Source organism: Chiloscyllium plagiosum, chromosome 12, assembly GCF_004010195.1.
Source record: "Chiloscyllium plagiosum isolate BGI_BamShark_2017 chromosome 12, ASM401019v2, whole genome shotgun sequence".
Classification (NCBI taxonomy): Eukaryota; Metazoa; Chordata; class Chondrichthyes; order Orectolobiformes; family Hemiscylliidae; genus Chiloscyllium; species Chiloscyllium plagiosum.
In genome coordinates this window covers 20193583-20206783 of record NC_057721.1, presented here as the reverse complement: position 1 = coordinate 20206783, position 13201 = coordinate 20193583, and the positions used below count along the sequence as shown (strand labels likewise).

Below are 13201 nucleotides of genomic sequence, written 5' to 3'. Positions count from 1 at the left end.
TAAAACACATCCCTCCCTGATGCACTGAATGCTTTCTATGCTCAGTTCAAGCAGCATGCCAGCAGCACAGTGTCACCTGCCCCGACAGTACCTCACACACCTGTTCCCTCTGTCACCGCTGCAAATGTCAGATTGGTCTTGCTGAGAGTCAACTCTTGGGGAAATGACGGTACTGGACAGAGTCCCCAGCTGTGCACTTGGATTCTGTGCGTACCAGCTGGCAGAGGTATTCACTGACATAGAGTCATAGAGATGTACAGCATGGAAACAGACCCTTCGGTCCAACCCGTCCATGCCGACCAGATATCCCAACCCAATCTAGTCCGACCTGCCATCACTCGGCCCACATCCCTCCAAACCCTTCCTATTCATATACCCATCCAAATGCCTCTTAAATGTTGCAATTGTACCAGCCTATACCACATACTCTGGCAGCTCATCCCATACACGTACCACCCTCTGCATGAAAAAGTTGCCCCTTAGGTGTCTTTTATATCTTTCCCCTCGCACCCTAAACCTATGCCCTCTAGTTCTGGACTCCCCGACCCCAGGGGAAAGACTTTGCCTATAACCTCTCCCTCGTACAAGCCAACGTCCCCACCTGCTTTAAAAAGACCACCATCTTCCAAGTACCAAAGAAAGCACATGCAATGTGCCTTAATGACTTCCGCCCAGTGGCTCTGACCTCCATAATCGTGAAGTGCTTCAAAAGGCTCATCATGGCCCACATCAACTCCAGCCTCGCAACCTGCCTCGAAACCCTGCAATTTGCCTACTGACGTAACACGTCCACAGGGGACGCCATTTCCCTAGCCCTGCACTCATCCCTTGAACATATGGACAACATGGACACCTACTTGAAATTCCTACTCATCAATTATAGCTCCGTCTCCAACATCATAATCCCCTCCAGACTAATATCAAAACTCCGAGACCTAGGTCTCGGTTCCAGCCTCTGCAACTTGATCCTCAGACCGCACTGAGTGGAGATAAGCGACTGCACCTCCTCCACAATAACCCTCAACACTGGAGCCCCGTAAGAATGCATTCTGAGCCCCCTACTGTACTCCTTGTTCATGCACCACTGTGTTGTCAAATTCCAAACAAATGCCATCTACAAGTTTGCTGACAACACCACCATGGTGGGATGGATATCAAACAACGATGAGTCCAAATAGAGAAATGAGATGGGGGCTTGGTGTCATGGTGCAACCTCTGCAAACTAATCATTGAAATCATAAAGAAAGTAGCGGAACACACCCCTATCTGTGGACATTGACAGGGTTGAGAGTGACAGATTTCTCAGTGGTGATAACTGACAACCTGTCCTAGACTTCCCATGTGAATGCGATCGTCAAGAACACACAACGATGCCTCCTCTTCCTCAAATGGCACAAGAAATTCAGCATGCCCATAAGGATGCTCACCAACTTTTACAGGTGCATCATAGAAAACATTCTATCCTGGTGCATAATGGCCCAGTATGGCAACTGCTCTACCTGGGACTGTAAGAAACTACAGAAGGTTGTGTGCACAGCCCAGACCATCACTGAAGCCAACCCCCCCCCCCTCATTCATGGATTCCACTTACACGTCTCATTGCCGTGGAAAGATTGCCAGCATAATCAAAGACCCATCACACCCTGGTAATGCCCTCTTCCATTAGGCAGAAGATACAGAAACTTGTACACATGCACCAACAGGTTCAAGAACAGCTTCTTGCCTGCCATTATTAAACTGATGATTGGATTCTCTAACTTCAAATAAAATAAATCTTGTTAATATTGATCATGCTTTGCACAACTCCTCTGCAGTGTAACCTGTATGCCTCACACTTAAGTTTTTTTTCACCCTATGTTCTGTATGTCCTTGCTTACTATTATTTGCCTGTACTGCTCACAAACATAGCTTTTCATTGAACTTGGGTATACAAATCAACACAGTTGTGCATGAACAGGGAGTACAGTAGGGAGCTCAGAATGCATCCTTACGGGGCTCCAGTGTTGAGGGTTATTGTGGAGGAGGTGCAGTGGCTTATCTTCACTGAGTACAGTCTGTGGATCAGAAAGCTGAGGATCAAGTTGCAGAGGCTGGAACCGGGATCTAGGTCTCAGAGTTTTGAGATTAGTCTGGAGGGGATTATGTTGTTGAAGACGGAGCTATAATTGATGAGTAGGAATTTCAAGTAGGTGTCCTTGTTGAATTTGATCTGAACAAAGAGGAATTTACCAATGTCAAGACAAAAATAAATTTGTGAGGCAGGAACAATTGTACATGGGTCATATGGAGCAGGTAAAATAAGATTATACAGGATTAGGGTACAGAGCTTTGAGGCAGTGCAGAGGAAAACTTAAGGTTGTAAGTACCTGGGAAATTACGAATGTGTTTTTGGAAACAATGTTATTGCCCAGAAGGAGATAAAAAGAGATGTTGTAGAATTATTGTTCAGCTTTACCAAGATAAAGGTGTTTGTGTTTATTCAAAAACAATGGTCCCGTGAAAGCAGGTTTGAGAAAGATTAAACCTGAAAGAACGAGCATTGCAAATACAGAGGCAGATAGATTCGAATCCGGGAAGGAGAATGGAAAAACTGATGTCAGTGATATTCGATGGAAAGATTGCATAGCGAATACTAGATAAAGAAACAATAATGCATCAAATTAGATGAAGCCAGAGGGAGTCAAATATGGTAGAATGAAAAATTATTTTGACAAAGAGTAGGGAGAAAGATAGAAGTAACAGAGTTAAGTGGTGTGATCCAAGGTTAGAATGGAGTCCAGATGACAAAGGATTTTTCTGAGTCGGAGGGGGCAATATTGAAGAGGATAGCGTAAATCTCACAGCGATTGATATTGGACGAAAAAGAATCAGACAATAGGCTGGAACTCAAGTGTTGTTGATGGTAATGTTTTTTTAATTTGAAAACAAGGAGTCAGGTGGTCTCAAAATGGTAGATGAGATGAAATATATAAAGGACTGAGAACTATTTCTGTTCCAACATACAGTGCTCCTGAAGAAAAAGTGCGTGCAGTCTGCAATATCAGCAGATCATGAAGTGGTGACAGTAACAGTTACAGGAGCATAGAAACCACAACAATGTTGATCATGGTTGGATCCAAAAGAGAAAGGCTAACTGAAGCATTTACATATGTGCTCTCTTAAATACGTTACAATTATTCTATTTATTTGCTCATACTTATTTGTGTGCTTTTCCTCTCCTCTATTTTAAATGCTGATCCTTTGTATTTTTGTCTCTGGAGATTATATCTGAAATGTTCACTTGGTTGTTCTCTTCACAGGTACTCACTGGCTGAGTGTTTCCAGAGCTTTCTGAGCATGTATTTGCTGATACTTTAAAGCTCTTTTGCTTCTCCCAAATAGAACATCTAAAAATCACCAATGGACAATTTCATGGATATATTTAATTTCAATTATTTTTGATGCAGAACTTCTTGAGGAACAAAATCAGATTAGAGACTTATTTTGGCATTAAATGGAGTTATGTTTAATTCTTGACGTCATTGGTGGAGTTTTCCGTGTGTAAAATCTAAGTTAAGGCAATCATCTGATTATGTAGGGTGAAGTGGCACTTAAACTAGCAGGACCAATTTAGTATAAATCTGAAAGAGCTAATGAAGAATGTAACAAGAACAAAACTGTCGAGATGACAACTTCTGCGTGTAGAGATAATGTATCTGTTCCTGTTTGTGTTACTTATAGTTAGTGACAGTTGATGTGCGACCAGACCAACTTAACACGAAAAAGCCTCATGGATTTGGCATTATGGCTTCAATGTTGTGATCAGGCCAATGTCCTGAAACTGGGAAACAAGAAAATCTTCCACTTGTGCTGGTTTTCAGAAATAATACTTTGAGAAATTTAATTCTGTAAAATAATATTTCAGTCATAAAGGTGCTTGTGGTGTAGAAAAACATTCTTTCTGTAATAGAACATTTATCAGCTATGTATTGCATGAAATCTTAACAAATAGCCCAAATAACAAAAGTATTCTGTCAAATGACTGATAATCTAAGACCAAGGCTGTAGCAGCAGAAACAACGAATTGCTCAATATATTGTTTCAAACAATGAAAAGAAAAACTTCAAAATAGTTAGAAAAAATGTCAATTTGATTTTAATTGTAAAATTTTGTCATAGGGTTTCAGAACAATTTAATGATTTGAAAATAAATTATTTTCTGAAATAACTATTCTCATTTGTGCATTCTCCCTTCAGCCATACACTGATTTTCCATTTATTTGTAATTGCTGATGTTAGAAATGTTCACATATTTCATAAATTTTGTTTTTTTAATGATGTGTTAAACAATGTCCTCAGGATTTATGTGGCAAGATTTTATGTCTCCTCTTGAAAATCTCTGAACAGAAAATAGTAAAGTACAACCTTGTAGCACTAATATGTACCTGAAGATCTTTCATAAATCTTAGATCATATTTCAGTTCTGATTTGCCAGCATTTATCCAGCTCTTTACGTGATCAATGAATAATTCAAGGAGAACCCCTGTAATTGACAGTATTTCACTTATGAAATCATCTTTAATGATGCATTTTCATGGAGAAACAATATTTGCTTTTTAAATGTCAGATGGTTACCATTTTTAAAGCTAATTATTAGACAAACAATAATTTGAACTTTACTGGCTTTGTTTAATAGAAACAGCTGAGAATAGGTTTTTTTTTTGCTTACGGATAGAATTGGTCTCCTCTGGAGTACTGAATGTGGAGAAAATGGTGGTTGTATGTAGTGATCGGTCTGTCTCAAAGCATGTTGCATTTTGTTTTGACCTTTTGATTCTATTCACTCAAGTGGCACATTCACATCTGGAAAAAATTGGATCCTTCTGTGGCAGCAGTAGCGAGCAGCTGAAACTGATCTCTTATGCATCCCAACAGAAAAATAGATTGTATTCCTCAAAGAGATCTTAAAAGAATGTTTGTCCTTGTAGTTCTATTCGTAGATGGCACAGGACATGATCTTTGCAGAAAATAAGTACTCCGTGCAGCAGTGTGTCTGTAAAGCAGAAAAATAAACAGAAGAAAAATTTATAGATGTGGCTTTGTTTTTAAGTTACTGTGGCAAATTGGACAGCAGGCCCAGTGATACAATACTGACCCTGTACTTCAAATCCAAATTCCTTTTTAAGTCAGGAAAGACTAAGAGGTTGCTATGGTTCTGATGGAAAAAGGCAAATGATTGATTTACTATGGAGTTAAGTGTTTGCTTGTGAACTGCTTAACTGTTTTCCTGGCATGGATGTAATAATTTACCTTACTGATTGAAAATGAATGGCTATTCTGATTCAAATACGCAGCTTTATTTTTATTTTTGTTGATTTTAGTAGCATAGCATCTTTAGTACATTTGTGCAAAAGAAATTCAAATGTACAATACTGGACTTTTACCCTTCATGTAAACTGAACAGTGTACCAATTCGGTCAAGAGTAGATGACCTTGTCAGTGTATGTTGAAACCAGACTGGTAGGAGGTGCACAAGAAAGGCTAGTTGAATCACTGTCCAATATTTTCACCCCCCCCCCCCTCCTGGTGGGAAATGCCTTTCCCGTTTTCAATACCAATGCCAGATGGTCTAAGTAAAATCTAGAACAAACATTTTCTCCTCTGCGTGTGATGTTACCACAAACTAAAAGTTTCAAAAATATTTGATAGTTAATACAAATTACTGTGTCTTTATGAGAATAACAAGTTACATATTAATGACAATTAATTTCAACTGGTTTAGTCAAACACCATTAATTTCTTGTCCCATTCTGCTGTCTTGTACAGAAGGTATGGTAAAGGGCATATCTTAGCTGTTGCATGGGTGTCTAGGTAAAAGGATTTGAAATGCTTTTCTGCTTTGCTATGTTTTAGAGGATTTAGTTTTATTAGCTTATTACATTTGTGATTGCAAACATACTTTCAGTCATAGCAGAATATATACTTCTTGGTCTTGTCACCCGGTGATCATAATACAGGTTAGGCAGCACATGGTTTTCCTTGCGGGCTTACTTCTTCAAACATGTCTCTGTTTTAACCTGCGAGAAAAACACCCTAAGCAGCTCAATATTTTGCTTTCAATGCCGCCATCTCTTTATCAGTGAGACTGTCAAAGAAGACCAAATCATTCTGAAATATGAAAATTCTGTTTCTGAAAAGTGCCTGTATGTACTTTTGAAATGTCAAAGTTCTTTTTTAAATGAGTTTATCTGTGTTGCTCCTTTGCTCACAACAATTTTTGTATTTCAGTATGCTAAAGCACAACCAGGGAGAACAATCCAAATACAATATTGTTGTGTTTTTGTTACCTGATTTTAGAAAGGCAGTGGACCTTTCCGTGAGAGTTTGGGTCGCGTGCGTTTATTTTCTCGTGTAGCAGATTGTTTGCATCCTGAGCAGCGAATGATGCGACTTACTGATTGACTAACATCTTCTGTTGGATTTGTTTCTGCCCAACGTACAAACTGCTGGAGTTCTAACAAAGAAATAAATAGATCAGTCAAGAATTGATGGCTTACTGTGACTCTTAGAAATGTATCATCAATACAGCAGCAATATGTACACAGCTTGTTGCAATATCTTAGAAAATGTTAAATATTGCTACAGAATCAAATAAGGGTGTTACTTTCAAAAGCCTAAAAATCAAAAATGTCCTAAAAGGGAGACTAACATAGTGATAGATTCTTACAGCATTCGTTTAACTTTGTATTGATAACAACTAATGCCAGTGCAAGCTGGCCATCATTGCTGTTGAAAACTGACTGTTAGTTTGTGACGCAGTAAGATGATTTGAGTGCATAGTTTAAAGTGTTTATCTTTGTCTAAATTATAATTCATCGTCAATGTTCTTCAAAACAACCATTTTAGTAAAAATGTAGTGCTTACCTTCACATACTGAAGACATTGCTATCAAGATGATTAGAAGAACAATGATGTATTTAGCATTCATTATTTTGATGAATATATGAATAACTTCAGTTACTAATACAGTAAGAAAACGTTCTCCACCATATTTAAATACATCTGAGTGTCTTCCTTTGGTTGCATACTAGGAGAAAATTTCACTTCAGTCTTGATTGTAACTGCTTGCAGACCGTTTCACTATTATGTGGATAGCAGTGCAGTCAATCATGCGGACCACATAGTTCAGCCTATTGAATTAGTGTATTGCACATTAAACCATGCCCCTTAGTTCTTATTTGGAATTGCAGCCCATTAAAACTCCTGTGTTTTTACTTTGCCAGATTTTGCTGCAATGGAAACGCATCTTGCTGATAGTTGTTTAAATAATATTTCAGATAACTGTGCAACAAAGCTTATTCATCAAACAATGTATTCTGTTGCACTAAATTGTAATTAACTTTAAGAGAAGCATCAGAGAATGCATTTTTATTGCACTAATTTGATTAAAGGTTACGGTAAAATGACTGGAATAACACAAGAGATTGCTGTTGCATAATTGTACAGAAATCCATCCTTGATTACTTGTTCTGGAGACACTCCACTGTCCAGAAGAAGAACCATCTCCTAACATCTAGCTTTAGTCTAATCTTATAAACTATAATATTGTGACCCCATACCATATTTAATCTATTTAATTGGAGCAAACTGTCAATTTAAACTCAGTCTATTATCCACTTATTTCAGTTTGATCACTCCATTTTCTATGCTTCTCTAATGTGTAAAGGCCTGGTCGTGAATTAAATAAATGGCCACCCTCTGTACCCTTTCCAAAGTCTCAGATTAATTCACTCAGTGAGGAGAGCAGAATTGGACACAGTATTCAGTTAAGACCTGACTAAGGTTTTGCACAAAGCCAAGTACCGTGTTTTGCTTTAAAATCAGTTGTACTATAAATGCTCGATAAAATTTGGCTTTCTTTTGCTATCACATTCACAGAATTTCTTGTGATCTGTGCACCTAGTCCTTTTTTGACTTAATTTAATGCTTTTCCCTGAAGGGAGTACCAATGTTGAGTATTCACCCTACCCAGGTACGTAATAGTGTTCTTTCTGAGTTTAGCCATACTTTACCAGCTATAACCACTATCCTGTTAATGTATCAAGATTTACTTAAGCATTAGATATTGTCTACTGCCCTAAGGTCTTACAGGTCTTACCTCTGTGTCAATTGTATATTGTGACCTATACAGATCATTAATTTAAACAACAGTAAGCTCATAACAAACAAATGTGACCAAATCTGAGTGAATTAATGAAAAAATTAAAAATGAGTAAAACTGAAATAATGTTGGAGAAATCCTGAAATTTGTAAAAGCTTAATGGGATAGATAAAAGAACTATAAATAGTCATTTAGCAATATAGAACTTGGGAAAGAAGACACATTTTGTTAAAGCTTTTCAACCACGGGTTGTGTACAGTTTGCACATTCTCCCTGTTTCTGCGTGGGTTTTCTCTGGGTGCTCCCATTTCCTCCCACATTCCAGAAGATGTGCAGGTTAGATGAATTGACCATGCTAAATTGCCCTTCGTGTTAGGTGCATGTATGGGTCAGGGGTAAATGTAGGGAAATGAGTCTGGGTAGGTTTCTCTTCAGAGGGTTTCTGTGGACTTGTTGGGCCAAAGGGCCTGTTTCCATACTGTAGGGAAACTAATCTAATCTAAACTTGTATTCATCAGAGCATTTCACAAGAATACAAATCCAAGTGGAAAACTAACATTTGGTACTGCATGAGTGGAAAGTGCTGTTTGGCTGGGAAGTGAACAGTGGTAGAGGCATTGCCACAGAGAATACGCTATTAATACATGGGAATTCGAACTGGATGCTACATATATGCTACACAGTGTCCTGCTCTTTGCAGCCAGAAAGAATTATTTACATATATGGACCCTGAGAAATCCGAGCCAGTCTGTTTGGTTTGAAGTTTAAACAAAGCCAAGCAATTAACTGTCAATCAGCATTAATGGGTTCACTTTATCCCTCTATCTTAACAAAAGTGGAAACATCAAAAATAAATCACATTAATTTCCTAAAATTGAAACATTAATTTACTTTATGGAAAAGGATTTATGTTTGATTTTTAAAGCAACATCTTAATTTTAGGGTTGTCAAAAATAGTGGTCGAGTGATTGTGAAATAATTTCAAGTAAACTATAATGTAAATTTATTACTAATTACTATCTTAATTCCCCATCTCAAGTTTTCCATTGGTTCGCTAGGTCGCATTATTTTATGTTAACAAAGGTATAAATGTACTGACTACAAAAATTGGAAGTTCTCTTCAAAATCTGACAATTTTGTTCAGATTAAGTGACATGATTATAGCTATTTGAGGGACTTTGTTTCACTTACTTATGCTTATCCCTCATTTGCATTGTCATGTTGAACAAACTAAACTACCTCTAGTTGTGTACCCAGAGAACTCAATTTTAGTATGCTTATGCTGTTTAAAACGATGATGACTTGAATTCACGTTGCAAACTTTCACATTGTATTTACTGTCATTTTTTTTATTCAAATTTTAGCTTTGTAAGGTTAAATCCTATTACTACTTGAGATTATGTCTTGAAATATATACTTTGTTAGGAAGCATTTTCTGGTTTTTACACCAAGCATAAAATATTATTTTGTCACTATTGCAAATAATATACAAAGTTTGTGAGAAGATTTGTAGCTCGGGATCTCGTTGCTGTGGTTCTGTTTGCCGAGCTGGAAGTTTTTGTTGCAAACGTTTCGTCCCCTGTCTAGGTGATATCCTCAGTGCTTGGGAGCCTCCTGTGAAGCGCTTCTGTGGTGTTTCCTCTGGCATTTATAGTGGCCTGTCCCTGCCGCTTTCGGTTGTCAGTTTCAGCTACTTCTAAGAACAGCCAGGGAATTCCTAGAAGCATGGCACTCATCCACAAACTCCATCAACAAACACATCGACCTGGACCCAATATACCGACCACTACAGCGGACAGCTGAAACTGACAACCGGAAGCGGCAGGGACAGGCCACTATAAATGCCAGAGGAAACACCACAGAGGCGCTTCACAGGAGGCTCCCAAGCACTGAGGATGTCACCTAGACAGGGGACGAAACGTTTGCAACAAACACTTCCAGCTCGGCGAACAGAACCACAGCAAATAATATACTTATAAAATTTAATGTTGTCCAGTATACATGTACAGATGACAATTCTACGATATAACCTGCATTAGTGTGAATACAACAAGAAAATGAGTATTTAAATTATACTTTTGATTCTTTTTAAATGTTGAAGTAAATTATTTTCTATTTTTCTGATGCTCAAAGTTTTAGAACACAAAACCCTGAAGAAATTGTTAAAATCATTGTGAATTGCATTCTATATATATGCAAAATTAATTGTTGTTAGGATAATTTTATTTTCCATTTCTATAGAAAGTATATTCTATGATATAAATTTTATAGTTATCGTTGCCTTAACACTGAATGCATCATTATTCGAAGATGCCAGCTTTGTGGCATTTTATATTGTTTTTACCATATCCAGGTTATTTTAAACACAGAACAAGAAGTTGTGATGAATGCGTTCAAGAGTTCCCTTTGCACCATTCATAAAAGCCACAATTTCAAAGGAAACATTCCAAACCACAACTAAAATATTCAGGGCTTCAGGATGTTGAAGTATGTTAAAATATATTTTACATGAAGTTATTGAATTATTGAGTTTTTTTCTTCTTGTTTTAGATGCTGATCTGCAAAAACTACAACAAACCTGGTTGCTAGGATTAACATCACTAATCAAACAACAAGATGGGAATTTTAGAAAATGTGGTTTCTTTCATAGCTCTGCAATATGGTTGAAAACTCAAGTCCAAGCATCAACGTTGGATGTGAAGAGGTATTATTTCACAAATAAGCATACTCTTTTTCTGATATTTTCTACACAGATAAATATATTTTCCTGTGAGAAGCTTGACCAGTTGATATTTGCCTGTTGTGCAAAGCAACTTCTTACTTATATTACATCCTTGCTTGGTCTTAATACACACGTTGCATGCTGTTATATTATGACATGTAGTAAATTTGAGATGTGGCATTTTTGCATTATGTATTCCTTGCAATTATAATTAATCTTCTTGAACTTGCAGTCATTAGAATAATGTAGGAAAAGTCCAGCTGTGGTGTGATGATAAGAATGTTGCCCACAGCTAAGTGATTTCTTACTGCATACAAATCTTTTGTTCCAAAAAATATTGGCAAGAAAATGTGTTGATAAATATTCAAAGGATTTTGAACAAACTAGCATCTAGGAAAGATACTTAAATTACATTTATTTATATGACTGAAATATTAAGTGATCCAGTGATATGGATATTAGTCAATTACCTTTATAGCAAGAGTTAGTTTTAAAGTCCAGTACACGGTGATAGTTTCAATTATACTTAAGATGAGAAGTTAGGTGAATGGAATGGACACCATTAATGTAGCAAAGATGCTAACATTAGAGAAGGGAAGGGACTTGTTTGCAGAAGTAAGCTCTTCAAAGGTCAAAACATAAACTATACTTTTAGAATTGGATCAGCTTGCCTAACTCTCCTCTGAAGAACTTATAGCCAAATGAAGTGGTCAAAACAAAACTAAACGAGATGAAAGGAAACATGTTTCTTTAATTTTACTTTTTAAAATAAGTTTTGAAAGCATAGCAGCACTCTGAAGAAGAAACAAATACCAACCATCAACTTACTATCGAAGAATGTGGTGCTGGAAAAACACAGCCAGTCAGGTAGCATCCAAACTGCAGGATAATCGACGTTTCGGGCATAAGCCCTTCATCAGGAAGAGCTTCTGCCCGAAATCTCGATACTCCTGCTGTTTGGATGCTGGCTGACTGGTTGTGCTTTTCCAGCTCCACTCTCTTTGACCCTGATCTCCAGCATCTGCAGTGCTCACTTTCTGCCTTCAATTTACTATACTATTTCCAAACTTTTCATTTCAAATTATTTAATAATTCGCAAAATAGCCTGGTGACGTGACCCAAACGATTTTGAAATTACAATTCTCAATTCTGTCATCAGGAGATTATTCATTGTAAGAGAGTTCAATGCAATTAATTAGGTGGTTTAACTCAAATTTTAAGAACACAGTAATATTGAAATTGCTTTTGTTTTTTAAGTAATTTATTTTAAGATGTTATACTAACACTTTTCGGAGACATAAGACTGCCACTGGACAATAGTTTGTATCGCAGTGGTCAAATCTATATAAAGCATCTCTGCGAGGCTCAGGAGCCCTACTGTGCTGTTCCATTCTCTGCTTTATTTGCTGCAGGTGAAAATTGTCGACTGAGAAGGTGCTTGATTCTTGCCGTCAGTTTTCTCTTAGATCTATTCTCAGTTTAGCTGAGGTTTTTGATTTTAGTTGCCTCTTTCTTTGTCCTTCTAAGGAGTGACCATTGCCATCAAGACTGACTCCCAGTCATCAGTGTCTAATTCCATTCATGTTTTTGTATTATGTCAGTTTTTGGTATCCTTATGGCAATAGTATGGACATCCAGGAGGTTATGACCCAGTGGCTAGTTTGCCATACAGCAGGACTTTGGGTATGCAGTTGTTAGTCGAACCTATTGAGTTTTGTTGGAGCTGCACTCACCCAAACAAGTGGAGAGTCTATCATCATACTCCTGATTTCTGTCTTGTAAATGGTGGACAAACTTTGAGACTCAAACTGTGATTACAGTGATAAAGCCTTGCACCAGTTCTTTTAGCCAATGTATTTATCTGGCTGATGCAGTCAGTTTCTGCTTTATGGCTACCCTAGGATGTTTCTTGTGGTGGATTCAGAATTGATAATTCCATTGAATATCAACAATAGATTGATTCTCTCTCAGAGATTTTCATTGCTTGACACTCTTTTGGTACAAATATCACTTTCTACTTATCATCTCAAGTCTGAATAACATTCCCTGTGTCAAAGGACATTTGGATATTATAACAGTTGTAAACAGTAATTGTTGACACACTATCCAGCACTCTTTTGGACTTTACTTCAGGTGATTCTTAGTGCACAAAATGTTTTACTCAAATCTCGTTTGTAGTTAATGATTGTAGGTCACTTAGCTTCGATGACAAGCTTCGCTGCAGTGGTACTAGCCTTGAGTCAGACAGCATCTTTCTGTTCTTGCTTCCTGTTTATTGAGAATGCTGAACTATATTTGTAGTCTTGAAAAAGTATGTTCCACTTCATTTCTGTACTCTCT

The 13201-nt window shown here is 37.4% G+C and overlaps 1 protein-coding gene and 1 long non-coding RNA gene across 2 annotated transcripts in view; one reads left to right on the top strand and one right to left on the bottom strand.

Moving 5' to 3' along the window:
• Positions 1-13201, top strand: part of ltn1 (listerin E3 ubiquitin protein ligase 1) — a 153107-nt gene that overhangs the window by 71362 nt on the left and 68544 nt on the right. Inside the window, exon 14 of the mRNA XM_043700680.1 lies at positions 10690-10843. Coding sequence (XP_043556615.1) covers positions 10690-10843 — 154 coding nt within the window. The remainder of the gene's footprint in view (positions 1-10689; positions 10844-13201) is intronic.
• On the bottom strand, positions 4528-6414 carry LOC122555043. Its single transcript, XR_006313137.1, has 2 exons — positions 6326-6414; positions 4528-5031 (listed from the first exon to the last, which is right to left on the bottom strand). It is a non-coding gene; the product is annotated as an uncharacterized LOC122555043 (long non-coding RNA).